At 44.7% G+C, this 26,161-nt stretch overlaps 13 protein-coding genes across 13 annotated transcripts; 6 read left to right on the forward strand and 7 right to left on the reverse strand.

Annotated features, from left to right (window-relative positions):
• Window positions 1-1,498: 1,498 nt before the first annotated feature.
• CCR75_003981 (uncharacterized protein) lies at window positions 1,499-3,043 on the reverse strand (the record flags this gene model as incomplete). Its single annotated transcript, XM_067962072.1, has 1 exon — window positions 1,499-3,043. The coding sequence occupies one exon, from the start codon at window positions 3,041-3,043 to the stop codon at window positions 1,499-1,501; it is 1,545 nt and encodes a 514-aa protein (XP_067819629.1).
• Window positions 3,044-3,092: 49 nt separating this feature from the next.
• On the forward strand, window positions 3,093-4,345 carry CCR75_003980 (uncharacterized protein). The gene is made up of 2 exons (XM_067962071.1): window positions 3,093-3,697; window positions 3,765-4,345. Exons 1-2 carry the CDS (start codon window positions 3,221-3,223, stop codon window positions 3,819-3,821), a joined length of 534 nt encoding a protein of 177 aa, XP_067819630.1. The 5' UTR covers window positions 3,093-3,220; the 3' UTR covers window positions 3,822-4,345.
• On the reverse strand, window positions 3,915-4,895 carry CCR75_003979 (uncharacterized protein; the record flags this gene model as incomplete). The annotated part of the gene is made up of 3 exons (XM_067962070.1): window positions 4,602-4,895; window positions 4,356-4,545; window positions 3,915-4,280 (listed from the first exon to the last, which is right to left on the reverse strand). The coding sequence occupies exons 1-3, from the start codon at window positions 4,808-4,810 to the stop codon at window positions 3,915-3,917; spliced, it is 765 nt and encodes a 254-aa protein (XP_067819718.1). The 5' UTR covers window positions 4,811-4,895.
• A 14-nt stretch (window positions 4,896-4,909) lies between these two features.
• On the forward strand, window positions 4,910-13,090 carry CCR75_003978 (uncharacterized protein; the record flags this gene model as incomplete). The annotated part of the gene is made up of 1 exon (XM_067962069.1): window positions 4,910-13,090. One exon carries the CDS (start codon window positions 4,910-4,912, stop codon window positions 13,088-13,090), a length of 8,181 nt encoding a protein of 2,726 aa, XP_067819717.1.
• Window positions 9,837-13,863, reverse strand: CCR75_003977 (uncharacterized protein). The gene is made up of 2 exons (XM_067962068.1): window positions 13,470-13,863; window positions 9,837-13,402 (listed from the first exon to the last, which is right to left on the reverse strand). Exons 1-2 carry the CDS (start codon window positions 13,854-13,856, stop codon window positions 13,157-13,159), a joined length of 633 nt encoding a protein of 210 aa, XP_067819724.1. The 5' UTR covers window positions 13,857-13,863; the 3' UTR covers window positions 9,837-13,156.
• An 89-nt stretch (window positions 13,864-13,952) lies between these two features.
• Window positions 13,953-15,621, forward strand: CCR75_003976 (uncharacterized protein; the record flags this gene model as incomplete). Its single annotated transcript, XM_067962067.1, has 2 exons — window positions 13,953-14,148; window positions 14,207-15,621. 2 exons carry the CDS (start codon window positions 13,953-13,955, stop codon window positions 15,310-15,312), a joined length of 1,302 nt encoding a protein of 433 aa, XP_067819723.1. The 3' UTR covers window positions 15,313-15,621.
• A 229-nt stretch (window positions 15,622-15,850) lies between these two features.
• On the reverse strand, window positions 15,851-16,780 carry CCR75_003975 (uncharacterized protein; the record flags this gene model as incomplete). The annotated part of the gene is made up of 1 exon (XM_067962066.1): window positions 15,851-16,780. One exon carries the CDS (start codon window positions 16,778-16,780, stop codon window positions 15,851-15,853), a length of 930 nt encoding a protein of 309 aa, XP_067819726.1.
• A 310-nt stretch (window positions 16,781-17,090) lies between these two features.
• CCR75_003974 (uncharacterized protein) lies at window positions 17,091-18,361 on the forward strand (the record flags this gene model as incomplete). Its single annotated transcript, XM_067962065.1, has 4 exons — window positions 17,091-17,323; window positions 17,384-17,842; window positions 17,903-17,986; window positions 18,052-18,361. 4 exons carry the CDS (start codon window positions 17,091-17,093, stop codon window positions 18,359-18,361), a joined length of 1,086 nt encoding a protein of 361 aa, XP_067819725.1.
• Window positions 18,362-18,906: 545 nt separating this feature from the next.
• On the reverse strand, window positions 18,907-19,182 carry CCR75_003973 (uncharacterized protein; the record flags this gene model as incomplete). Its single annotated transcript, XM_067962064.1, has 1 exon — window positions 18,907-19,182. The coding sequence occupies one exon, from the start codon at window positions 19,180-19,182 to the stop codon at window positions 18,907-18,909; it is 276 nt and encodes a 91-aa protein (XP_067819720.1).
• Window positions 19,183-19,223: 41 nt separating this feature from the next.
• On the reverse strand, window positions 19,224-20,244 carry CCR75_003972 (uncharacterized protein; the record flags this gene model as incomplete). Its single annotated transcript, XM_067962063.1, has 2 exons — window positions 19,224-19,534; window positions 19,596-20,244. One exon carries the CDS (start codon window positions 20,242-20,244, stop codon window positions 20,047-20,049), a length of 198 nt encoding a protein of 65 aa, XP_067819719.1. The 3' UTR covers window positions 19,224-19,534; window positions 19,596-20,046.
• A 176-nt stretch (window positions 20,245-20,420) lies between these two features.
• Window positions 20,421-20,963, forward strand: CCR75_003971 (uncharacterized protein; the record flags this gene model as incomplete). The annotated part of the gene is made up of 1 exon (XM_067962062.1): window positions 20,421-20,963. One exon carries the CDS (start codon window positions 20,421-20,423, stop codon window positions 20,961-20,963), a length of 543 nt encoding a protein of 180 aa, XP_067819722.1.
• On the reverse strand, window positions 20,452-22,096 carry CCR75_003970 (uncharacterized protein; the record flags this gene model as incomplete). Its single annotated transcript, XM_067962061.1, has 2 exons — window positions 20,452-21,505; window positions 21,583-22,096. 2 exons carry the CDS (start codon window positions 22,094-22,096, stop codon window positions 21,066-21,068), a joined length of 954 nt encoding a protein of 317 aa, XP_067819721.1. The 3' UTR covers window positions 20,452-21,065.
• Window positions 22,097-22,191: 95 nt separating this feature from the next.
• On the forward strand, window positions 22,192-24,968 carry CCR75_003969 (uncharacterized protein; the record flags this gene model as incomplete). The annotated part of the gene is made up of 7 exons (XM_067962060.1): window positions 22,192-22,315; window positions 22,402-22,632; window positions 22,696-23,712; window positions 23,855-23,913; window positions 24,009-24,083; window positions 24,170-24,247; window positions 24,326-24,968. The coding sequence occupies 7 exons, from the start codon at window positions 22,192-22,194 to the stop codon at window positions 24,467-24,469; spliced, it is 1,728 nt and encodes a 575-aa protein (XP_067819848.1). The 3' UTR covers window positions 24,470-24,968.
• Between the last annotated feature and the right edge of the window lie 1,193 nt (window positions 24,969-26,161).

Consider the following 26,161-nt stretch of genomic DNA (forward strand, 5'->3'; position numbering starts at 1 on the left):
GCTTGAGCCTGTCTCAAGCTAAAGTCCTCCTGTTCCGCAACGGATATTGCTTCTTCAAGCGTATCCAGTTCCAAGCGGAACAGGTGGGTCTTTACGGGACCATCCGTAAGACCTTGCATGAACACCGTAATCAACGTATGTTCATGGACTGGGTTGTTTGTTATACAACTCGCTAAGAGTCGTATGTGCTGGGCATATGCGTGAACATCACGCTTGCCTTGCTTGAGTTTCAGAAGCTCCGAACGAGCTCGGAATTCAGCCCTAGGCGGCCCGAATTTTGGCACGACCTGCCAAATTTGATTGAGCGAATGCGGCTTGCATTTGCTCGTTGATGATGTGACGTGCCCTTATGGCATCGTCCAACTCGACAAACCATCTTAAGAGGGAGTCTTCTTCGACTCCCCTATACTTAGAGATATCAATCTTTAGAGTTTCGGGACGACGCGTATGCGTCATCCCAGGTACTGGGGCTGTACCTGTTGTAACCTCAACAGTTCTGCCTGTTGAGAGCCTTGCTGATTCAGCAAGGCTACTTTCTCGTTCATCTCGTCAAGTTCATGTTGCATGAACTTGGCGATGGCTGGATGGAGGGCATCTTTGTCCAAACCGGACAGCATGGCCAAGACGGCATCGTTCCCTGCGGTCGAACTCATTCGTTCGACCGCACTCCTTTCTTTGTCACTTAGAAAGGAGATGCTTTCACGCGAAACGTGATGCGTATTCCCACTATCATCTATAATGTCTATGGTAGATGAAGGAAATGTGGTCCATGGACGGACTACAAAGTGCTACCAGGTGTGACGGGGCACTACGACTTGTACTGCTTCTGTACAAGTCCACTTCGCACTGCTTCAGTTACGAGTGGTGCCTTACGTTACTTCACGTACACTAGTACGTGCAGAGGGAGACTTCTCTTTACGACAACTAACTTAAAGAGGGTTAACTGAAAACTGTATTAATATAATTAAGTATACCTTTTTTCTATCTGTAAATGCTAACTTAATTATAACTAAAACTAAACATGCAATTGAAATCTTATCTGTCTCTTTCTTTGTTTACGTTTACAGCTGATTATTCTGCGGGATGAATCGATATAATGGCCTATACCTATTTATGGATAAGATTTCTGAACATTACTATATGAAGTAATGTTCTCCAAATATTATCTACCTTTATGATAATATATTAATTAACAACCCTAAAGTGTTAATTTCATGTAACCGATACACCCCGTTACACGGAGGTCTCCCGGATCTCAAACAAGGAAAACACAAGCGCAGGGAGTTGATAAGGCGGAGTACCAAGATTAAATTTAGCTAGTTGTATGAAATAGATTCCGTTTAATTTCTGTTGAAACTGGCTGTCAAAGTGAATTTTAATGAAATAGTTTATTTTTCATTTTTATTCAAGCTTATATTCCTAATAAAATTTTCAAAATTTAAAAGCTTCACAGATGAAATTTAGCTTTACAATTATTCAACATATGAAGCAGGTAAAGTCATTTGGGAGGAAGAGCGCAGGACACGCGCAGCTTCATCCCCTTTAAGACTTTTCCATCTAGGTCTTCGACAGCTCGATTCATATCCTCAGCACTGCGCAGCGTCACGAAGCCAAATCCTCGAGCAGTAATGCGCACACTTTCAGTACCCAAGTACTGAAATAAAAACGATAGCTCTTCTCGAGAAGTGCCATGGGGAAGATTACCCACATACACTTCGTACGGGTGTGGCGTTAGATGAAATCGCTCCTTGCCCCTGCCAGAATTTATACTGCGATAGCCTCCACGATCCCCCCCTCGAACTCCTCCGATGCTTCCACGCCGACGAGTATCAAGATTAGACGGTACTTCTGCGTGACCCCACCACACACTGTGCACGATGACGCCCTCAGGATTGCCGTTCTCGTCGCGAGTGGGAACTGTCAGCACGAGGTTTTCACCTTCTCGAATTGGAACGCGGTGCTTAAATTCATCCTGATAGATCTCTTCAATAAAAACGAGAAAGCCGGACGGGACGATCGTCAAACGGAGCGTAAACGGTTCGCCAAATGTCAACGGAAATCTTGGCAGCGGTTGCGAGCACCCCCAACGACCATCAATATTACTATTTTGAACAACCTGACCTCCACGCTGACGGCGCGGATTGCAGTGATACAGCACCGTTCCAGGATACGGCGCCCCACTTAACATACTCGACTGCGTGCTTACATTGAAGCAGCATCTTAGAGATCTTGCTGGTAATGTTGCGTGTATAATCAGCGTGTTGTTTGTTGCAAAAGCAACTTCCGATAGCACTAAATCCAACGGGGAACCGGTAGCCGAGTCCCAGTCTTCTTTTCTTAAAAAACTCTCTAAGGGTAGCTGTATTGAAGTACGTCCGCCCTGAATCTTGATCTCGCCTGGCTTGTCACTCTTGGTGCTTCTCGGTCTTTTAACATTGTGAACTCCTCCAACCACACTCCCACACACCCCTTTTAAAATATCCGTCAGCGGATTAGTCCGTTTTATAGCGGTAGATGACGTCGTCCTGGCCGCTCCTGCTTTTTTAGTCAAAAGTAGCTTCGCTCTCTCCACAGCCGACATCGCTGGCTTTGTCACGGCATTTATATCTCCAATAGCTCCTGATCCGCCACTACTGGGTAAGCTTGTCGATACCGACGATCGTTGGGCTAGAAAGCTCTGCACTCGGGCTCTGTCCGTCGAAAACTGTCGCTTAGGTGTCGCGATTGAAGGTGGCGTGGAGCCTCCACTTGTCGATTTCCCTGAAATATAAGACGAGCTTTTATGAGCTAGTGTGTTTCCTGCACCTTTGATTACCGTGATTGGGGACGCAGAGGCGTGAGCTGGAGCGGAAATACTCAGGTCGGAACATGTGACATTAACCCCAGAGCTGGAAGAGGTAGCGTCGGATGCCGACTGAAAAAGCTGCAATAAAATGATCTCCTGCGCAGTAAGGTATTTTCCGCTGTAAGCCTCGAGCTGCAAGTGCTGCTGCAGCTCATTCTGCTCGTCATCCTTCGCTGGATCAACCTCGCCTTTCGACATATTTAGTTTATCAGAAAGAGGGCGACTTAATAATTTCGCTATAAAATAATGAGGAAATAAAAGTTACTAATATTTATATATTTTTTTAAATACGCATCCACATTCGCACTACATTGATTTAATGAGACCTTCGCACTACATCCAACACAGCACCGATGTCAGTGCCGCTCTTTTACCATGTTTTTCCTGAAGCAGCTCTCGCGCGACTTGCTGCTACATCCAATGCACTTTGGGCCCAAGCTACACGATATTATTCGCTTACGTTTGATCGAAGAAGTAGAGGGCACATCTATGGGTAAATACGGATACGTCATTACGGTGACGGAGGTTCGCGACGAAGATATTGGCAAGGGCGTAATTCAGGATAATTCAGGCTTCGTATGCTTTAATATCCGCTATCGCGCCATTCTTTTCCGCCCTTTTAAGAATCAGGTCTTGGATGCCGTCGTGACAGTAGTGAATCAGCTTGGATTTTTCGCAGATGTGGGTCCGCTGCAAGTCTTCGTCTCCCGACATGCCATGCCCACAGACCTCAATAACGGCTACGATCACGAAAGCAATGCTTGGATTTCAGACGACCGCGAAGTTGAAATCCGAAAAGGCTGCGGTGTGCGGCTTAAGATTATGGGCGTCAGTGTCGACGTGACAGAGATTGTGAGTTATTGCAGGCCAAGGGTTGGACTTGCTGGCTGATTGTTCTTCTTTGTGGTTGATGTTGTAGAACGCTATCGGAACCATCAAAGATGATTATTTAGGCCTAATCTCGTCCGATAACTGATTTTTTGGATATTTTCGAAAGAATAACGTACTTGCATTTTTCTATAGCCATGCATACTTCGGTCTATCACTACAAGCAAAGCTTCGTGCGTTTTTACAATTTTAAAAAACGCGTGGACTTTCGATGCTCTCTTCGAAGAAGTGGCTTGATATCTTCCAGATTTACACATTTGATCTCAAAATTCAAAGCCAGCTGAGTGTAAAGCTCGCTTTCGAACCTTCTACGTGTTGTGCATTCTTTCTTAAGCATGTCCTTTAACGAACACAAAAACTCGAGGTGGCTGCGCTGCTGGCGATATTTCGGTTGGCGCGCCGGGTTGGTAAGATATTCCATATTCTTGGTGTCAAAGTCCCACAGAAACGACGTATGATGCAGCCAACGATCCTTTGACAGACTTTGCGCATTACCTCCAAATTTGCGGTCGTTCAACACGTAGTCATTCTCCCGCAGTGAGAATTGCTGAGCCAGCACACATCAAACATCAGTTGCAACTCAGTAATTGCGAGAAAAAAGCTAAAAATTGAAAATCCACACCGTTTCCTTGTGGCAAATACGCGAAAACAAGGGCCTAAAAAAAGTTTGCGACCACTCCATGATTTCGCGCGGAAAAGGCTTAACGTGCGGAAAGTCCTCGTGCTTGCAAATAAAAGTGGTGAAAATAGTGTCATGGTCCACTATGACAGTACCGCCGCCGCTAAAGCGCTTCAGTACTGGAATATTGACACTAGCCAGCCATTCAAATCTTAAGTCTTTCGTCTCCTTTCGTTGCAGTCGACGTACCGCTTAACGGCGTCCAGATGCAACAGCTGCTCGGGCTTGCCCGAAATACCCATGACAATAGTCGCCGGGGAACTCTTATCATTGTACAAGAACCAGTTACGCTTAGAATCTGCTCGAAAGAGCGCTTCCTCGATCCTTAGCTGCTCGTAAATGGGCACTTGTAGGCGCAAAAAGCTCATAAGCGGCTTGTGTGCCGTCTTGACTGCCATGATGTTAATCGAACCTTTTTAATTAAGACTAAATAAACCGATTGAAAATAAAGTAGTCCGACATCAATAATCCAAACCAATTTTGACACGTTTGCAATAATGACGTCGGAGCCGCTGCTGCTGGCGGCTCGCGAGCTTGCGCGGGGACTTGTGGCCTCACTTCCGGTAGATTATGAAGTCGTCGCATCGGCTACAGCTGCGACGCATTTGGCGGTGTTGTTGCGATCGCGGAAGGGACCAAAATGCGTGCGGTTGGGCGTGTTGAAGACAGACGAGGGCGAAAATTCAGAAAGCTTCGAGCTGGTCGATATCCCAACTACTCTTGGTATTTCTGCCAGCTTTACGGGCTCGAATGAAAGTTGGACGCTTGCGTGGAGTCCAGATGCCCGATTTCTTGTCGTGAGTGGCCGAGTCTCGTATACAGGGGACGAATCTCAAAGCGCCCTGTGGATATTCACGCACCGGGAGTGGATATCTTCTGCTAAAGTCTCTTGTTCTTCTTCGGTACTAATGCGTTTCAATTTATCCAAATTGTTGGCTGCAAAGCAATGGAATCCTGCAACAAATATCACACATGTATTTTTCCCGGTGCATAATGGAAGCAAAGTATTCGTGCTGTCCGAAGACGGTGTTTGGCTCAATTTGAGCATAAAGGTGGCGAAGCTGTCGCTAGCTTTAATGAATGCAGAGGATATAAAGGATACTACAGATTTTTATACGGTAAAATCAGTAAAGAAGCTGACAGAGTGGCATGCAGGCATTACTGCAGCGTGCTACGACCCCAGAAATTCAATGCTCGTAGTAAGCGGAGGAGTTCAAGACCCAAGTGTGGATCTTACTTCGAATCAAGCTTCGTCATTAAGTGTCTGGAAAATAAAAGGCGAAAAAGACAACAAAGATGTTGAGGAGTTATTAGACTACACAATGGTTGTAAAGGACTGCCCACGGCATTCGGATCAAGTAAAAACAATCGAGGGTGAAAGTGATACAGTCTCATTGATACCTAAAGAAAATGGGAGTCTTTTTGGAAGCTTTAAAAACACGCTTTTGGCTCCACTAAAAATGATGGTAGGAATTAATACAACTGAGACCCGTTGTAGTCAAGGCTGGATCCGTCACCTTGCGCTGGCGCCGAATGGCAACTTTGTGAGCATGATAGATGACCTGGGACGGGTAGCAATTCGACAGATTGACGTCTGCGCAGATGTGCTCAAATGGCAAACGATTGATGATGTTTCTTGTAAGACGCTGAGCCTTCCAATTAAACACCTTGTTTGGCTCACCTCCAATTTATTGGCTCTCTTTCTCACTGATGGTAGCGTCGTTTACGCTTCATTTTATGCTAACTCGGACGAAGCGGCTGCATCGCAACACATAAGCAGTGATAATGATAACGAGCGCGTAGGGCTTCCAGGCCGCCTTGTGCTTATCCCTGTACGATACCACCGATTTACGATGCCTGCCGAAACTGGCAAGACTCAAACGCTTGCTCTGGTTACAAATGAAGCTTTATTGAGGACAGAGCACCCATGCACGTTTATTGCTTACGAATTTTTAAATATTGGTAAATTATGGGCGGTAAATCAGATCCAGAACTTTTCTAGTAAGGCATTCATTCAAATGCTCATGGATGCAAATAAGTTCGAAGATGCATTGGCATTAGTTGCGCTTCACGAATGCTGTGAAAACATAATAAATGCGGATAATGTTCACCGCCAAATATGGACTAAGTATCGAGAGCAAGCTGGCCGACGAATCGATGGCGTTGAGGGTGTATTAATGCACCATGAACTCCAGAATATAGTACTTTTATCAACTATATCACAAGAAAACCTTCATTATAAACAACGAAGCGAATTTCTGGAAGCACTGGACCATTTGCGTGCAATATCCGACAAGCGCTGGGTTATTCAAGAATGTTTAACATTGATTGCAGATGATTCGAGTGCAAGTATGAAAAAAATACTGGATCTTGCGTGGGATGCATGGGTCACATTGAATGGTGTCAATGACGGCGGTGCCCAGCTGTTGCAAGAAAAAGCGAAGCTTCAGCGGTTCTTCTACCGCCTTGAAACATTGCGACTGTTTCTGTGCGAAGAAGCAGGAGTACAACCTACTTCATTGGCGGCCGCCCAACTTTTTGAAGGAACGTCGTATGCACTTTTCCGGGCCTTGCCTATCTTGTCGACAGCAAAGCAATTTGCATTAGAGGGTCGCGTAAGTGCGCTCACGGTTTTATTCTATCGACAGGGCTGGAATTTGCTTCCTCACTGGCTTAAAATTCTTAATATGATCTCTCCTATTGTTCCGCCATCGTCCTACACGCTGCTACTTCCTGGAATTCCTTCGCAATTAGAAGACAATGAAGAGATTTTTCTATTAAGTAGACAAGACGACTTCTCAACGGCAAGAACTGCTGATATTGATTTGGTCACTCCGCTTAATTTTCTTCCAGAGAATCGACATCAAGATCTTACAGACGAAGAGTTGTCAGCATTCCAAATTGTCTACAATATGTCCAGTGAGGAGCGTGATTCTGCTTATTGTGATTGGTTTTCTCGGAGAATTATCGAGTTAGACACGCATTTCGGCCAGCTTTTTTTTGCCTACGAGCTTAGCAAACTAGCTCTCCAGTGTAGTAGCGGGTGGTCCTCGCAAAGAGCCCAAAATTCTTTAGTGAAATTATTACGAGACGTAGAGCGTTTATACAAGTGCGTTTACTCCTTTCATTTATCGGCGAGTCGCTTCCTCCCATTAAATGAGTGGTCAATACTCTCGTTGCAAGACCAAGCCACAATTGTATTGGATATGGACGCCTTATACGATGTGAAAGACGTTCCAGTGATTATTGAGCGCTTCGATACCGTGTTTGTATCGCAGCGCATGGATTGCACGTTTGGGTTGGATGAATTGATTTCTGGGCTTGCTCAGAGCATGGCATTAAAGTCTTCATTAGCAGGTTTCACGTTTGCAGCTCAATTAATTAGACGCAGCAATTCATCTATTCAATATGAAAATCGGTGGATTCAAAGCGACGCACGACTTATCGAGACTGCACTTAGTGTCATATACTCTATCGACGTATCAGACCTCATTGGTGACATTCCTTCTTCGGTGGATACAGACAATCATATGCAACCCCACCTCGCATTTCTGGAACAGCTTTGGATAATCATCCAGTCCCTTCCGGCTCGAAATGAGCTTGATCCACCAAAAATTGCTCAACTGCAAGTTCGTGTGGATGAGGCGGAAGATCTTGTGTTGGCAGTGGACGTGCTGAGCAAGTATGGAATTGTATCCACACCGAGCTCCATTAAATCTCAAGTAGCAAATTCCAATTCCAATGGCGTGGATGTGAATTCCACCATTGTGCCGCTTGACTTGCTTGAACAAATGTGTAATTTTGCCTTGTCTGGTAAAGGCTTAGATGGTAGCGAAAAGGAAAATCAGTGGTTGGAGGTGTTTCAAGATGCTTTACAATTACAGGAGCATGCGTTTGGTGATCAATTTAGTCAGCATATGATTCTGGATGTCATTTTAAAGCATTTACTTGTGTCCCGATCTGTGAAGAGTAATGATGTTCAAAATTTGGTGAAGTATTGGATCGCCTTAGACATTGAGGCTGTTGATCATGTGATTACAAAGCTAATGACTGCCATTCGAGCGGCGCTAGACTCTATAGTCGGATATTCAGAGGATGCAAGCGCCAATGCAGCCCATGAAACTGCGTTATGCTGCATGGGCATTGTAAAGCAATTACTTTCTCTTCCAGTATGGGACACTGGAGATCGAGCAGCGGCTGATACCAAACAACACTATGAGAAGATGCTATGCTTGGAGACAGATAAAGCATACGCTTGCGAATTGCTGGATTTATTGACGTATGGAACAGTGAAATTATCGCTGTCTCAACTCGAAGCTGAAACATTAAAAGAACAAAATAAAGTTCGACTGGATGCTGTGTGCCAAATTTTTGTGAGTAATCCAAGCAACTACAAGCCGTCTGCGAGGGCAAGGGAGTGGCTTGCGCAACATCATGTTGAAACATTGGTTTCAGATACAGACGAGAAGCCTCTTGCTGCTATCATGCATCTAGCGAAGTTGCTGCGTGTTGACTCGTACAAGATAGTTATTTGGATGAAGGGTGCCTATGCGGCTCTCTACTGCATGGATTACAATGTTGCACATGACTTGACAATGCAAGTGATTGACGGGATGTCACATGAAGACAAAGACGTTGGCTTTAGCGGCAACAAAGTGACACTTTTAAATTTGGTTTCGCTGGTACTCGATCTTGTCTCTGCAACTTCTTTCAAATCGTGGAGTAAGAAGCGCAAACTGTGCCTGGCTCTATTCAGTGCAGCTACGATAAATTCATCGGATCTTTTTTCGCATCAAGTGACAGATTTAGTGCTGTCTTGGCTCGAAAAGATTGAAGCGATGCAGGCCTTAATGATTGAGCTTGGCTTGCAAGAAAGTGATCTGGAGCAACGGCGACTTGCGGAAGGTAAAGGTAAACAAAGCGTGGCAGTCGTACTTTTGAATGAGGTCGAGGTGGTTGTGGACTTGTTATACCAAGAAAAGAATGACAGCCATTTTGTCATACGCTTGCTGCAGCGTGGGTTTCATCTCTCTCAAGTGAAACTGAACGATGCAACGGAGGATGAAAAGGAAACAATGAGCAAATTTGTCACGTCGTTTCTCCAGCAGATCATTCAACTTAGTGTCGAGGAAATAGCTAAGCTAACGTCTCTTCCTTTAATCTCCAAAGACGGAGACTGGCAGCAGTACATGGAGCTAGGTGCTAGCCACCTAATGCTCTGGAGCGATCTTTGCAGAAATGATGCTACCTTCAAAGCGTTTTGTGTTGACATTTTTATCAATCCAGCTCTTACCATATCATCTCAATCGGAAATCAGCGACATAAGTGAGGGTTTGATTCGTTGGTTGCATCATTTCTTTCTGATTCAAGCTGTTCAAGCAAGATACGCCACATTGGAAAATAATAAGCAGAGTTTGTTTGCTCGCAGAAAGCGACTTAACGTGCTGTTGTCGTCGTATGGATCAGCACTTCGAACTGTCAATTGTACTGACGAAAGTTTTGATGGAGGTTTGAGTACAGTGAAAAGTGAAGATTTGGAATTGCCAGACATCCAGCTACTGCCACCGAGCCAACGGTCGGAGGCCCATGTTATATTAGCTGACCAGTGTCACGAATGGTTAGTTACACAGAAAAAGTCGCAAGATTTGGATCAAATGAGTTTATTTTTTAGTACGGATCTAGACTCGAAGCGTTTTTCAAATGATGCAAATTATCGCACTGAGACGATATTGATCTTAGCCACACAAAAAGAGTCTTTTCTTTTATCTCGACAGCTCGCGAGTAAGCATGGCATTGACGAATATGACTGCGTGTTGGCATATATAAAACATTGTCTTCTTTATGCCACGGGATCTAGTCGAATGGACCGTCGCGACCAGCTCGACCAGGCTTTTATGATTGAAGAGACTGATATCTTGGAAGAAGCGTTACAAAAACCAAATAGTTTCGGAGACTTTTTGCTTACGAGAAAAACAGTAGGGGAACCTAGCTTGTATGAAACCATTGATGGGACAGATCATGTTGGTGCCTTGCTCATTTTGCGCATGGTGCTCGAATGCTCTAAGCGATTGCGATTGAATGGCGAAGTGGCAAAAGAGGAATCAAGTCAAGAGCTTTCAATCTTGTTGGTGTCCAAGCCTATAGTCGAGCGCATTACGTTGCTCTTTTTGTGCCTGAAGAAGCTTAAGGATATTGGGGATTCGCTTGATGATGTGGACGCAGTCGACCTCAAACTTATTGGAGCAGCTTCTACGACTACTGAATTATTGACACCATTGGGATCCACGCGTACGGATCCTCAAATTATAATAGCAAATAGAAATGTAGCAGTGGAAGCTGTGCGACCACTTATGACGAACAAGACCATTAAGTTGGTAACTAAGATACTGCGTAAGCTGCACCGCGTAACACCGAGCGCCATGGTCATGATCTACATGAACGACCTACTCAACGGTATTTGGAAAGAGCATCAAAGTTCTGTGGATAGTTCGGGATCGTTGTCCGCAAATGTTGCTGTTTACGCTTACAAGTCGTGTGTTCCGTGTCGTTTAGTGCTTTTAAATGAACACCTAATGCTATTTCATTGCTTGTTCTTAAAGAGATCAGTTGGCGCACCATTGCCAAAAGTTGTGGAGCATTTAGACCTCAACGAGGAGTTTTATGGTCAGCAATTTATTGGTCTGCAGCGCTTTGGTGCGCTTTTGGTGCCTCAAAATCGCGTGGAGATTGTGACAGATACCCTGACACTGTTTCAAACGAAGTACAATTCATGGCAACAGTCGGGTTTGCAATCAAATGTTTCATCAACGTCATCGACATCGTCATCATCTTCTATATCGTGGGATCCTACACAATTGAAACGGAAGGAGGAGGAACTTGATTATCTGGAGCGTGAGCTAATGGAGAATATTTGCTATATGATACTGCATGATATCGAGCAAAATGGCTTGATTATTGGTACGGAAGTTTCATTACTATCGCTGCAGACAATTGTATCAAATGTAAAAACATGCTTTGCGATGGACGTTGGCCAGCTAACTGCAAGTAACAATGACGTCCACAGCACTGCATGTCTTGATCTTTGCCAGCATGTTGCTAGTGTAGACCTCGCTAGTTTGACAATGGAATTAACTCTGCATTTTGACGAGCCTAAGGCCAGCATTGACGAAGTGACGAGTGCGATTGTGCAGAGGTATCAGTATGCTGTCGATAATTTGATCCTGCGATGCATGGGTGGGGATAATGAAGATTCTTTTACTTGGATGGAAGAGCTCATTTGGTCGTGGGTAATGGGTTCATGCGCTCCCTCTAGTGGTCATTTATCTGAGCTCCGAAGCTTTCTAGAAGCTATAAGCAGCTCAAACGCTAGTGCACGCGATTTGTATCAACGTGTCGTGAAGATGCTGTCCGAGTCCCCATCTATTCGACTGAAGGAGGTCGGAATACGCCGGCTCAAGGACTTTCAATGTCAAGGTGGTGAAAATGCCATCGAAAATACCAGCATTGGGATTGCAGTGCGTCAAGCAATTTTTTCTCAATGGGAAAAAATAACCACAAACTTTGATGAAGATTTTAAATGGGCAGAAGCTGCAATCTTGAGCCACGTGCTGGTAGACTGTGCTAACATTGACGACGCCACATGGCACTTTGGACTTTATGTGAAAGCCATTTGGTCTACACTACTGGCAAAATTTCAATTGAATTCGCGTAGAGAGGCGCAGCGCTTGATTACGATGTCAAGCCGCAACATATTCAGTCAGTTTGCTGCCGTTTTTGAGCAGCTCTTAGCCTTTATTGAAGGATGGTCTAATGATGGCAACCCGAATTCTTTGCCGTTTTCCGAGATGGCAACGACGGTATTAAGTCACCTATTGGTTCGCCACGATTATCTTTGTGGACGACGTGACGCCGCGCCATGCAGTGTGTCGACTGAGCATCAAATTGGAATCCAAGCACGTATTCAAGCGCAATTTCAAATAGGCACTGTAAGTGAAAGGAAAAAGGTAGTGAATGAGGAGACTGCAATGTGGTCAGCTCTCTTTGTACGGGGCGTGTGGGGAACTGGTCTATTAAATTGGTACACCACGGTTGCTTACACAGCGCTTAGTGGCGAAGAACGAGTTACCGAAGAAGTTATCTTGGCACATTGGGAAGCAAACAATCTGGAGGTGGCACTTCCATTGCTTTTGATGTGTCCATTCGATGGGCTACGAGAAAAGTATGTCGATCGCACGCTGCCCGTTGTGAGACAATTGCCACAAGGATCTCATAGCTGGTCAACAGCTATGGAGCTAGCGCTTCTTCGCTTTGACATGGCTATGCTATTGCAGCACAACCTCTATTCGTCAATCGTGGCATTCTTAAAACAGAATTCTAGCACTGCCCCAGCTCTCTGGACTTCTAGTGGTGCCTATGTCGTTTCTGCGTTAGTGAATCAGTGTGAATTTGCAGCTGCAGGCCGTCTCACTTGTGCTTTGCGTCACACTCATCCTTTGCTTTGGGACTTGGAAAATGCTCGTCTAGTACTTGGTAGCTACCTTCGGGAACTTGCCACTTCGCCTGTGCCAAACAGCCACGAATCCTCCCAATATCTTGAGTTCGCTCACCTGCAGCACGAGGTGTACAATCAAACATATCGTCGCTTTGCTAATGCGCTTCTTCAAGAAGAGCACGCGTAGGTAATCACTATACGTAGAACAAGCAACAGCTCTATTTGAATAAATTTACTATCCCCGGGGCTGTATCTATACATGAAGCTTAAGCAACTCGATGACGTGCGGATTCCGCCAATCCTTGCTAGGATTTTCCATGTGCTCTTCGAAGTCGACTATATCACTTTGAAGTTTCTGCTTCAGTCCTTGCGTAAAAGCCTTGGTCGCACCGTCGGTCACCTTAAGTCGGTTCTCTGTCTCATTCCATCCTCGCTTTACATCTTTTAACAAAAGTTGCAAACCTGTCTTCGACTCACTACTGAGCTGTTTGCCGTCCAGCTAACCAAGAATTAACGATAGAATGTCAGGTCAATGTAAATGATCAGTCCTCATGAGCTAGACGCACCATCAATACGCAGGCTCGGAAACAATTCTCATGGACTTTGTCTGCAACTTTTTCAGCAAAGTGACTGAGCCCATTACCGGAATCAGATGTAGAGTGTCCACTTCCAGCATAATAAAACCCTATGATTTGCAGCTTCTGGCTTTGCAGGCAATGGGCATCGACCATAGCGCACGCCACCTCAAGAAGCGGAGCCAGAGGCGCATCGTGGTGGAAGAGGGGTACAGCATCGAGAATTTCAATTTTATTCTCTGTCACTCGTCCAAGCAGAAGGCCACACACAGTATAGGCGGGATGTTTCGCAGCATGCAGCGTTAGCTTAACATATGCCTGTGTCGATACCGAGTAGTCCATGGATGTTAATGATTTATGTCGAGAGAGAATTGTCATTCTGTTATAGAGAGTTTTGCTCTTCTTAAGAGATATAGCGCTGTTCTGAGGCACAGGTCAATTTGTGTGGCTCTTGTGTGGCTCCAACCATTGCCGATGCCTAGGAAGAAAAAGCTCCAGCGCTCGCCGTCATTCGACTCGTCGACTTCATCGACGTCTTCATCGTCTACGACGAACAACTTAGCTGCCGATGATTTGTCAAAAATTCGGCGTTTTCCGCATGTACCAGCTCCAGTCTATCCTCGAAAGATTGAGCATATCATACATAGCGCGAAGAAAAAACACCGGTCAGGTACCGTGTGGTGTGCTTTGCGTTACAATCTTCACATCTAACATCATGTTGCTACTAGATCTCACTCCAGATTACTGGAATCGTGAAGGCTTTGCAGGATCGGATGTCTGCGACTTGCCACTGGATGAGTCAAATGCAATCAAGCGTGAACATTGCAGCGACTTGAGTGTCGAGAGATTCATTGACGAGTTTGAACTCCCAGCAGTGCCTGTGGTGATCGAAGGCATTCCAGAAAGTGAAAAATGGGGTGCTTTAAAACATTGGTCGTTTAAAAAGCTGCGAAGAAAATACAAGCGCGTGGAGTTTAAATGTGGCGAGGACGATTACGGCAAATCGATTCGAATGAAGTTAAAGTACTTTTTAATCTATTTGACATACCAAATCGATGATAGTCCACTATATATTTTTGACAGTTCGTTTGATGACCACGTGGACACCAAATCTTTACTGGAGGACTACCAGGTTCCGAAATATTTCCCAGAAGATCTGTTCTCCTTGGTGGGCGAGGATCGAAGACCACCGTATCGGTGGTTTCTAATTGGACCTAAACGTTCAGGCACCACACTGCATATAGATCCGCTTGGTACCAGTGCATGGAATACATTGATTGTTGGACGCAAGCGCTGGATACTTTTTCCCCCGCATTTGCCCAAGCATATCGTGAATGGAAAAAAACATGTGCGAGGCAACGAAGATGATGAGGCTGTTAATTATTTCATGGATTTGCTGCCGCGAATCAAGCAGGCAAATTCATCAAAGAGCTTGCAGTGTATTGAGTTCATGCAGTACCCAGGAGAGACTGTGTTTATTCCCGGTGGCTGGTGGCATGCCGTGTTAAATGTGGAAGACACAGTAGCAGTTACGCAAAACTTTTGCAGCTCACAGAATTTCCCTGCCGTTTGGCGCAAGACTCGTAAAGGTCGGAAGCGCATGGCGGTAAAATGGCTGAGGAAGCTGGAATTGCAGTACCCGGAGCTCGCAGTGGTGGCCACGAAGCTTAATCAGAAAGATAAGTACGTTATGTACAGTAAAGAGCAAAAAATCCACACGCATGAATTTTCGAAGCAGAGAAAATCGGAGTACCCCGCGAGCATGAATTCTGGGAATCTTCACGAAATGTGCACCTCGGTAAAAAGAAGAAAAAGAAACTTCGCTGAAGCATAAACAATTGGGATTGAGGTGGATGGGTTGAATCAATAGATAGGCGTGCATTCGCTTTAGACATATAAATATCGGAGGAAAGAATAATTGATGCTGCATTTATTGAATTACAGAGAAGCATTGTATACCGACAGATTGTTGCTTGGCCACGAAATGAATTGGACATGTGTAAATAGATTGTCAAGGCAACAACTTTTCAGAAATCTGGTTGCTTAATTTAGTGCCGCAGATCGCGCAAGTACATCTGCTAGAAGGACTTAAACGTGCCAAAGCGTAACACTTCGATCCGACGATCAAGTGTCACAAAATGCCAAATAATTATTTTTATTAAAAGGCACTTTAACGAAGGAGCGGCTGCCTTCGGAGAATGAGCACGAATTCTTCTCTTGAAAAAGTATGCTTTATATCTCTACATGGCAATTACAATGTACCATTGTCAATCAGCCATGTAGAAAAGCGTGCATAACGCGGTATTAAGGTCAGCGTGAGCAAGTCATCGATAATAATTTACAAGTGGGCTTGTTAAATTTGGCCTTAAAATTTACTGTCGTTGGGCGTCAACGTGGTGGCTTGTAGGATATTCAGAGTATAGTACGCGCTGATTCCGCCTTGCTTGCATCATAGCATGAAATTTCGCAATGAGTACCGTCAGTAAAAGAAAGAAGCCCAAAATCACGACTACGGGCAGCATCAATTGTCGATAAAGTAGTGCCACTGCATGCAGCAACACATTCTCGGCCAGTCCAAACCAATCAAGCAGGCGCTTTACAGGTGTTACATCTTCCAGGTTTTTGACCTTTTCGCCATTAGTTGCCAAGGCGGAATTAATCTTTTCGAGCGTTGACTCTTGCTCCTGTTCCAAATTTTGCACCTCCTGATGTAGCCGTTGCACTTCCGACAGCTTATCAGAGTTTTCGAGCGCTTGCAACTCCTCTTGCAGCCTCTTTATTTCTTCATTTTCCAGATGCGTTTCTAACGCTCGCCGCTTCTCGAGCTCTTGCAATATCTCCAGCTCTGCCGTAACTTTTTCTTTAAGCTTATTCTGAGCCTCTACATTAGCCTGACACTCTTTAATTGCTTTTGCGTTTTGCAACGCTTCTTCCATCTTTTGTGTGGCATCTCTGAGCCCCTGAAGCGTCTTTTTCCAAGTCGCTACATTTTCCAGCGCCAACTGTCGGACCCGATCCACCTCCTGATGAGCCGTCATAATCTCGTTCTCCACTTCCTCTTGCGCAATAAGTATTTTTGTCCGCGTCTCCAGCATGAACAGCTGTAGCTGCGTGTCTTCTACCACGTATAGTTCGGCCGTCTCCTGCGCTGCAACTAGTTGTTGCTCCACACTGGTAAATGTACGCTGGGTTTCTTCCATTTGGGCCGCAAATATTTCATTCAGTCGATCAGACGTATCCTCGCCGGAGGCACATACTGAGAAGAGTGATAGTATTACGAACACAATTTTGACTCTCGCCATCCAAGTTTTGCAAGTGTCGATGATCAAGACAATATTTTCTACGGAGATGAATTAACTTACTATAATGCCCAACAAGAGGTTCAAAGACTAATTTGATTGACTATTTTGGCTCTCACTCGCGTAGATTTACCATTCAGTTTTGAATTTGAAAGGCATTCCCAAAAAAAGTAGAAAATATGTCACGACCGTAATTTACTAAATTGAATAGTAATGTTTCGTTACGCAACTCCTTTCTTCATTGGCGGTAATTTGAGAAGGCACGATTGGCTCAATTATTTGCAATGATTTTTCAAACGTTTGCTTTTGTATCATGTCCAAGTGCCAGCTTTCGGACGGCGAGACTTCTGTGGCGTCCGTCGCAAATCTTGCTAAGAAGCGCAAGAAGACACATAACGAGGGTGCGGTGCAATCTAACGCATTGTTCAATATACAGCACAATGAGTCAGTTGGCGAGGGTGCGGTGGAATTAAATGTAAAGCCTAAAAAGCAGCGGAAACGATTCAAAAATGTCCCAAAGCAGCAACGCGTCGGCAACTTTAGAAGGTGCATTGATGGCTCGTATTCTGATAGCTTTCTTATATGCTGACACATTTTTGAAACCAGCTATTACTCTTATCGGCTTGGGCAAAAACATCAAGGTGAGCTGGAGGACGATCCACGTCTTGCAGCACTGGATATATCCTGGTTCCAGAATAAGCGTGGGCTCGATGTCGGCTGCAACTCTGGCGAACTGACCATTGCGGTTGCTAAAAACCTGGAGCCAAGTTATTTACTGGGTGTCGATATTGACGCGCAGCTTATCAGCAGAGCCAGAGAATATTTAAAAGATTTACTTCGACAGGAACATATTGAAAAGGCTTATAAATCTATTTCTGGGAGTGCAAAGCAGGAGGATGAACTAACGAAATGTGTTTCTATCGCTACAAGTCAAGGAAATGAAACTACCAAAGAAAAAAGCAATAATATCACTTCGACGTTCGCTGACGAAATGCCGATGTCATTTAAGCTGTGGAAACCGCCGATGCAGATAATTCCGCGTACTATTGGTAAAGCAGTTGTTGGGTACGTTAAAGTATTTTATACGAAACATTTTTTATAGCTAATTGCTTTGTGACGGCTAAGTGCATCGTTTCCGCTAAATGTGATCTTCAAGCGAGAAGATATAGTAGTCGATAGCCACGCAGGCAAGGACTACGACTTCATCACGTGGTATGACCATAATGTTGAGAACGTGTGGTAATTATTATTTTGATCTGTGATTATGCATTCAGCTTTAGCGTATCAAAATGGATTCATCTATTCCATGGCGACGACGGCATTAAGAAAGTGTTTGGCAAGATTTATAATCTATTAACACCCGGTGGTCGCCTAATTCTTGAGCCGCAACCATGGAAATCATATCACAAGCGCAAGTTTACGTCAGAGATCACTGCAGCAAATTATTCCAAGATCCAGCTCCGGCCAAAGGACTTCCCTAAGTACCTAATTGAATCAGTAGGCTTCCGTAGTTGTGATTTTCTAGAGGTCTGCCAAACATCCTCAAAGGGCTTTCGGAGACCAGTCTATCTTGCTCAGAAGTAAGCTACGTCGCAATATACCTACCTATAAAGCCGTATCATTACTTACCACTCATTGCTTCGTGCATGCGTCTATTATCGCTTGTTCAAGGCTGTTGGCCTTTTTTTTAATTAAAATTGATCTATCAGCAATCAGCAGCTTAAGCAAATAGTATCCCGTAGTACACGCCACCGATCGTTATAATTGAGCTGCAACGTGCTGAAGACGCATAATCAACATCTTCGCTTTCCATCCTTATGCCGTGCGAAGCTCAAAATCCACCTCTACGTTCTTGAGCTATTGCATTGACTAGCAGTGTTAGCAGCAAATTCATCGTTTCAAGCCATTGGAGACTTACCCTTTCGAATGATTGCGGCTGCTTGCCCTCTAGGCGCTCCACTACCAACTCCTCCTTGTCCCAGTGTCGGTATCGATCCCTTATGCTTTTTCCACATTTTTACTCTTTTAAACATCGGAGCGTGTTTCAACGTGCACTGCAATAGCAACACCAATCGGAAGGTTAAGTCAACTAGTCGGCCGATCCTTTGTGTCTATCCTACTACTATATATTATCTAAAAATGCAACGTTGTAAAGGATATATATCGGGGAACACGATAAAGAGGATCTGGCTGCCTCGCAAGTAGACTTGCTCCACGTGGCTGGTATTGCCGTTTATGTCAGTGCGCACCGCGTCTTTCATGACGCAATTCATGTTATCCTCCGTCTCGTCGAGAAGTCCACGATACGTCTCACCCGTCTTCATTTCAATAGACACAATTGTTCCCTCGCCATCGTGCAGCAGGATCGTCGGTATGCCTACGCCGCGCTTGCCCGTCACAGCCATTATAACACGAAGTAAAGAGTAATGTTACAGATTTTCAGCGATTGATTGGCTGGACAATTTGATGTGTAATAATGTACCGTAACTTAACTATTGTGATTAAAGTATTCGCACGTTTATTATATGGCTCAACCAAGACAGCTTTTTACATCAGCAGTAAGATATGTAGCAACGGTAGGAGAGGCAGATTACCGTAAGTGTATAAACACTTAACGGTACGACTTCTGGAAACGAGCACGAGCGCTGCCACCGCCAAATTTCTTTGCCTCACGGCGACGAGGATCAGCAACCAGCAGAGTGCGGTCATAAGCGAGCAGAATATCTTTAATTTCCTTTTTAGAAGCTTCGTCAACATCTACAATGTAGTACAATAGACGATTAGACTTAAAGTGTCAAATTGATCAGATCAGACGTACACTTCTGGTAGTAGGCGACAATGGCCTTGGCGATGGCTTGGCGGATGGCATAGATTTGAGCAGTGTGACCACCACCCTTTACGCGGATGCGGATGTCTACCTAAATTGAGAAATATAGTTATAGGAGTCAACACGTCAGCGCACCAGTCGAATGGTCATAAGAGGAGGAGTGCAAGCCAGTTGCGACAGCATGGTAATTACACGACGGTAAACAGACCATGCACACAGATTATTTGGGTGGTGCAAGTGCTTTTCGAGGGCATGCTTGCGGAGGTGGGTATACGCTAATGCATTTTTAACGAAGTTGGTCTTATGACGGTGTAGCAGCCCGGTGTTGTCTTTGGAAATTGATCCATTTCGCGCCAGAAATGAAATCAACATCGCTGTAGGTTTCGTCCATGTAGATACCAAACTGTCGCGCGTAGCCCAGGCTCAACCAAAAAGCACTCATTTATCGTACGTTGGCAAAACGCTGCTGGCCCAGCAATAGCACGGGCTCGTAGGTCTTGACGCGCAAAATTTCCGGCTCTACAAGTTCAATGGGAGTACCATTGACTTTGATAAGGCCATGGCCGCGCTTGCAGTAAGCAACAGCTGTGGCGTTCTTCTTGCGGCCAAACACCTGTACGGATTCAATCTTGCCCTCCATTTAAATTCCTGTGCGAAAACTAGCAATGCACCTCGAGATAAAATCTCACTTCTTGAGTAAATGCGCGGACCAACCAATTCACGTCGCCATTTCTGCCAATCCACAAAAGGCAACGCAATATGCTTTTTAAAAGGAAATTTTCTACTAGCCAGTGACCATTTGAACTCGACAAAACGATGCGACCACTAACAGAAGATGAGATGCAGTCGGTATTTGAGAAGATAAGCAAGTATATCGGTCGCAATGTACAGCACTTAGTTGCGCGGCCTGACGAAAAATATTGCTTTCGACTGCATGGCAACACTGTGTACTATTGCAGCGAGAAACTCATGCGTCAGTCTACAAATATTGGCACGGACGAGCTAATGAGCATCGGCACGGCCGTAGGCAAACTCACTAAGACAAAGAAATTTCACTTGCGCGTGACCTTTCTGGACTATTTGGCTCAGTACGCTAAATACAAGGTTTGGATTAAGCCTAACTCGGAAATGTCATTCCTCTACGGCAACAATATCGTCAAGTCCGGTCTCGGCCGTATTACTGAGGGCACGCCTCAATACGCAGGAGTTGTCGTTTATAGCATGAACGACATTCCCTTAGGTTTTGGTATTGCTGCACAGGCAACAGAGTTATGCAAAGACCTGGAACCTACGGCCTACGTAGTGTTACACCAAGCAGATATCGGCGAGTATCTTCGTGTTGAGGACGAAATGTTTTAAAGATTATTGATGATATTGGACTTTGTCCGCATATTATAGAAATTTACGCTTTGTTTATCCATTTGAAGCTGGTCTTTAATGTACTCTATTGCGTCTCCGAAACTATTCATTTAGCAGCTTGGATCTCATAGCGAATTGGATTTGCTCATAAACAGCGAATATAATAGCGCCGGTAGGCATCACTTTAAGGACATTAGCCGACAACCCCTTATACAAGCCTTTGTATCCTTCGTGCCGGATGGTCTTGATCGTGCAGTCCCACGTGCCTGCATACTTGTTCGCCGAAGGCCCTCCTTGTTGCAGACGAGCTTTAATCACCTGGTATGGGTATGTGGCTGTGGACGCAACAGACTGTGCAATAGCACCCATAAGCAAAGTCGGAATCAAATCCATTTCGGAACTCCAGTGTGCTTGGTACGTGTTCTTGAGCCGCTCGTACACGACAAATTTGATAGCTCCGTTTGTCGTCAGGAACAAAGCAGGTATCATTCCTCGATACAGTGCAGAAACGCCTTCTGCTGCTACAATCCGTCGAAAAGCATCTATACAGCAAAATTGAATACAATTTAGCTTATAAACTGGACAAGCTAGAGCAAATCGATCTTGGCTTATGATGCACCTGACACGCTTCGGTATGGCGTAGTATCGACCAATTTACTTGCTAAGTCCTTGCCTGTAGTACTTGCTTTCAATTGTTTAATAATTTGCACTTGCATTCGAATTTTGATGAGCCAAATGGGATTAGTCAATGGCACGCAGACCACTCCAGCCTCAATGCCAGAGAAGAAATGTTGCCAAGATCCTTGAATCCAACCTTCCGCCGTCATCCGGGCGTAGCGCTCCTTAGCATTCTGATAGACAAGCATGTAGATTCCCCAAGATAGAGTTGCACCGTACAAGGCCGGGCTCATGCCACGAAACAGTGCTCGCAAGCCCTCTTCAGCCACAATTGAGCGGAACGCGTGGCCCAACGAGCGGTAAGCATGCGCAGACTTTTCGTGTACCTGGTAGCGCACTTTAACCAGATCAAGCGGATATAGCAATACTGTGGATACAGCACCGGCGCCTAGACCCGCAGTCGTATTAATCACGCTTCGCCATTGGTCCTGAGTCAGCAGCTCATTAAGCGTCATAATAAAAAAATGCCACGTTAAGTGTTACATGGATAAATTATGCGTTTGTGAAGGTTCAACTTCATGACGAGAGTGGTGGTCATTCCGCATACAGCATGACGACGACTAAAAAACGCCAAGACCGAGGAGCACACTTCATACGCAGCAATCTGGAGTTGCTTGGTTTCGGTACACGTCGAGATGCACTGGTTCAAGCTGTCAAGGAACTATTTGAAAACGGTGCGACACTGCTGACGATAGCATTGTTTTATTTGCGACGGAAACTTTTTACAAGGGCTAATGGAAATGCCAACTTTGTATTTCAGCACTCGATGCAACTCAAGCTTTTAGCCCCTACGTTTCTTGGGATGAGGCGCCGCTTGAGCTGCTGCGTGTGAACGTCAAATTCAATGAAGAAAGTGGTAAAATTGACATCGCGTGCGCTGACACAGGCTCAGGCATGCACGCGCACCAACTGAGATTACTCTGCTGCAACGCTTTTGAGACGACGAAAAATGGTATTCGTGGTGAAAGACAGTGCAAGAGCGGCAAATACGGTAAGTCAGCGCATGCTGTATAATGAAGATTTAGACACTCAAATTGCTGCATACATGATGCAGGGGTCGGCCTAAAAGCTGCGATGCTATATAGCCAGATGCATGACGATGACGCATGTCTAAAGATTACGACAACTTCCAAATCAGATGGCATTCTATATGTGCAGCTTCGCATCGATCCTGACTCAGAGGAGACGGCTGTAGTGAAGAAAGTGGCTCAGTTTGTCGTGGATGAAGACCATCAGCATTTTTCTGGCACAGAGATGCGGTTATCTATACCTTGCCCGCAGAATGCATTGGACATTGAAAGCGCTGCAGACACACTTGCACTGTATTTTCAATGTTTGCGGTTTACTGCTCCACCCTTCATTCGTGTACAGTATGATTTTGAAGTCGCAAACATAAGCATTTCGGTCGAGTGCCAAGACCAGAAAGAGCCGCTTGATCGGTTTGCAGCAGAATTCGGAGCAAGTTCAGATGAGATCTTGTACGCAATTCATGACGATAAAGAATTCTCCATTAGCTGCGCCACATTGATGGTGGGAGACATAAAGCCCAGTATTCAAAGCGACATTGAGATCTGTCTTATTCGCTTCGCGAATCACACGCCGCTAATTAATTGCGAAGATATTTACCTCTGCGGCGTTACGAAGGGTATTAAATCTTGGAAAGCCTGGAAGAAGTTTGGCTTACGGTGTCAGCAAACACGTTCATACCTCGTCAACCAGCTTGTTGCCGTCCCTTTGCGAGGATCAGCTGGGCAGATTGTCGATGGCTCAGATAGTTCGGTTCGACTTGTCGTTGCAGTAGACGTGTGCACGACGGGGACTAGTGGCAATAGCAGTATTAAGCATACCTCGCTCAAAAAATCCACGCTCGACGCATGCTATGCTGATGGCGTGCAGGCTTGTTGTCGATCTATACTTCAACAACTTTCAGAAGCTGGAAGACTTAGCACCCCGCAGCAGCGACAAGATCACGACCTAGTCGAAAACTTCGCGCCTTTAATTGCAAAGTCTCTCGCAACCATCGTGAAGCAATCGCAAGCTTACCATGCAAGTACAAACAGCTTTTTGCAACGTGAGACCAGTCTGCAAGACCAGCTGATCCTTCACGAGCTTCAGGAGATTCTGAGAAACTTATAGAATGTATACCATTCTAAAATGCAGACTATAATTTATTAAACGCAGTTTACTAGAACAATAACAGAAAAACATGTCAGCCATCGGTGCGCTGCGCGAGATGGAAAAGAAGAAAAAGCCGATCAATATAGGACTGAAGGTGTGTGCGCTTCGCCTTATCAGTAGCTATCGTAAAGTCTACTGTGTTCAAAGTTGCTGTGACGCGCTAATTGTATTAAATTTTGTGCTGTGTAGGAGCTATTCCTAAATATACCGACGCGAATACGCCAGTCTGGACCTATCAAACGTGGAATTAAGTTTGCTACTAAGGTTTGTCCTACTGCTTTCATTGATTAATCAATAGAAGTTGTGAGCATGATAAATAATGCTGTTTCGGGCACGCTGTGGTGCTGTAGAGCTGGAAGACGTCAGGCCGATGGCTGTGGGTCCTATCCACGACGCTGCTCGTGACATTGGTGCCCCTTAGTATCGAGGTAAAGTTTCTGACGTCAATACAGTCCGCAAATACTGAGCGCATCGATGCTATATTGGATATCTTGTGCGTTCATTAGATGCTGCGTGAGGAGCAGACAAACGAGGTCGTAAAAGAGCTGGTAAGCAAAGGATTTAGCTACAATCAGGTCCAAAGCATGGGATACATGGTTTCTCAGCCGCAAAGCACGCTTTCGGCACCAGCTGAAAGTGCCGTACAGTAATTTGAAGGATGGCTGCGCCATTGGCTTTGAAGAGATTTGCTGAGCATATTAAGGCGGGAAAAGTGCCACAATGGTTGTAAATTGATACTCATGTATCAAGCATAGATTGGGTCAATTAAATCGCGAAGTGTAGCAGGTTTTCCTGCTTGAGCAATTTTAAATTTGATCGGGGTCGTCTTACTTTCGTCCGGCACACCTAATTAGGTGTGTTTCTTTTTATTTCGCCCTTGAATCATGACCGTGCCGATGAATGTAGCTGCACCACTGAAAAATAACACAAGCAGCACAGCAGGGATGCTGATAGCGTAGTGATACGGTAGAAAGCACTTTTGAATTGGGTGATTCTTTTCGATAAAGGGCTGCGCTTAAAATTTCATCGAACGTTGGGCTTAATGGCAATATATTATTGTTAGAATGCCAAGCGTACCGTCAGCAGCACCCAGATGCTGTAGTATACATAGGTTATGATGATTAATATTAGCAGCACGAAACCCACAACTTTGTCTGGTGCCCCCTATTTTATTCAAGAGAGGCAGCTTTAGTTGGGAAGAAACGGATCGAAAAGAACTTACCATAATTTAATCGAGAAAAATTCAACTTATTTAGTAAAGGGCACAATTATGTCCAACTCCTTATCGGATCCGGCTCGTGAGCAATGAGACACTGTAACGGGGTGTATCGTTACATGAAATTAACACTTAAAGGTTGTTAATTAATATTTTATCTAAAAGGCAGATAATATTTGGAGGATATTACTTTATATAGTAATATCCTGAATTCTTATCCATAAATAGGTATAGGCCATTATGTCTATTTGTTCCGCAGACTAATCAGCTGTAGAAGTAAATAAAGAGAGTTACAAGATAAGATAGAGATAAGAATTCATTTACATGTTTAGTATTAGGTTATAGTTAAGTCAGCATTTACAAAGGTAGATTAAGAGACACTTAATTATATTAATACAGTTTTCATTTTACCCTCTTAAGTTAACTTGTCTTAAGAGAAGTCTTCCTCTATACGTACAGTGTACGTTACTTAACGAGAGGCACCACTCACATCTGAAGCAGTGTGAAGTGGACTTGTACTGAAATAGTACAAGTCGCAGTGCCCCGTTACACCTTTTAGCACTTTGTAGTCCGTCCAAGGACCACTTTTCCATATTTAACATGGACATGTTAGATGGTAGTGGGAATACGCATCCCGTTTTCCCTGAAAGCTACTCCTTTCTAAGTGATATAGAAAGGAGTGCGGTTGAACGAATGAGTTCGTCCGTATGAAACGATGCAATTTTGGCATTGCTGTCCAATTTGGACAGAGATGTCCTCCATTCAACCGTCGCCAAGTTCATACAACATGATCTTGACGAGATGAAGGAGAAGGTAGCCTTGCTGAATCAGCAAGGTTTTCAGCAGGCGGAACTGTTGAGGTTACAACAGGTACAGACCCCTGTACCTGGGGTGACGCAAACGCATCGTCCCAAAACTTTAAAGATTGACATCTCTAAGTATAGGGGAGTCGAAGAAGACTCCCTCTTGAGATGGTTTGTCGAGTTAGACGATGCCATAAGGGCACGTCACATCATCGACGAGCAAATGCAAATCGCATTCGCTCAATCAAATCTGGCAGGTCGTGCCAAAACTTGGGCATTGGGCCTTAAGTTGCGCGACCCATACGTCTTTGGGTCGCTAGAGG

The sequence above is a fragment of the Bremia lactucae genome, linkage group LG18 (genome assembly GCF_004359215.1).
Source record: "Bremia lactucae strain SF5 linkage group LG18, whole genome shotgun sequence".
NCBI lineage: Eukaryota > Oomycota > Peronosporomycetes > Peronosporales > Peronosporaceae > Bremia > Bremia lactucae.

Excerpts from the sequence above, each read along its gene's own strand:
- CCR75_003980 (XM_067962071.1), top strand. The coding sequence starts at position 3,221 with ATGTTTTTCCTGAAGCAGCTCTCGCGCGACTTGCTGCTACATCCAATG. Across the intron at positions 3,698-3,764 it reads GTGTCGACGTGACAGAGATT|AACGCTATCGGAACCATCAA; the intron begins GTGAGTTATTGC and ends TTGATGTTGTAG.
- CCR75_003977 (XM_067962068.1), bottom strand. The coding sequence starts at position 13,856 with ATGACAATTCTCTCTCGACATAAATCATTAACATCCATGGACTACTCG. Across the intron at positions 13,403-13,469 it reads TCCGAGCCTGCGTATTGATG|CTGGACGGCAAACAGCTCAG; the intron begins GTGCGTCTAGCT and ends ATTCTTGGTTAG.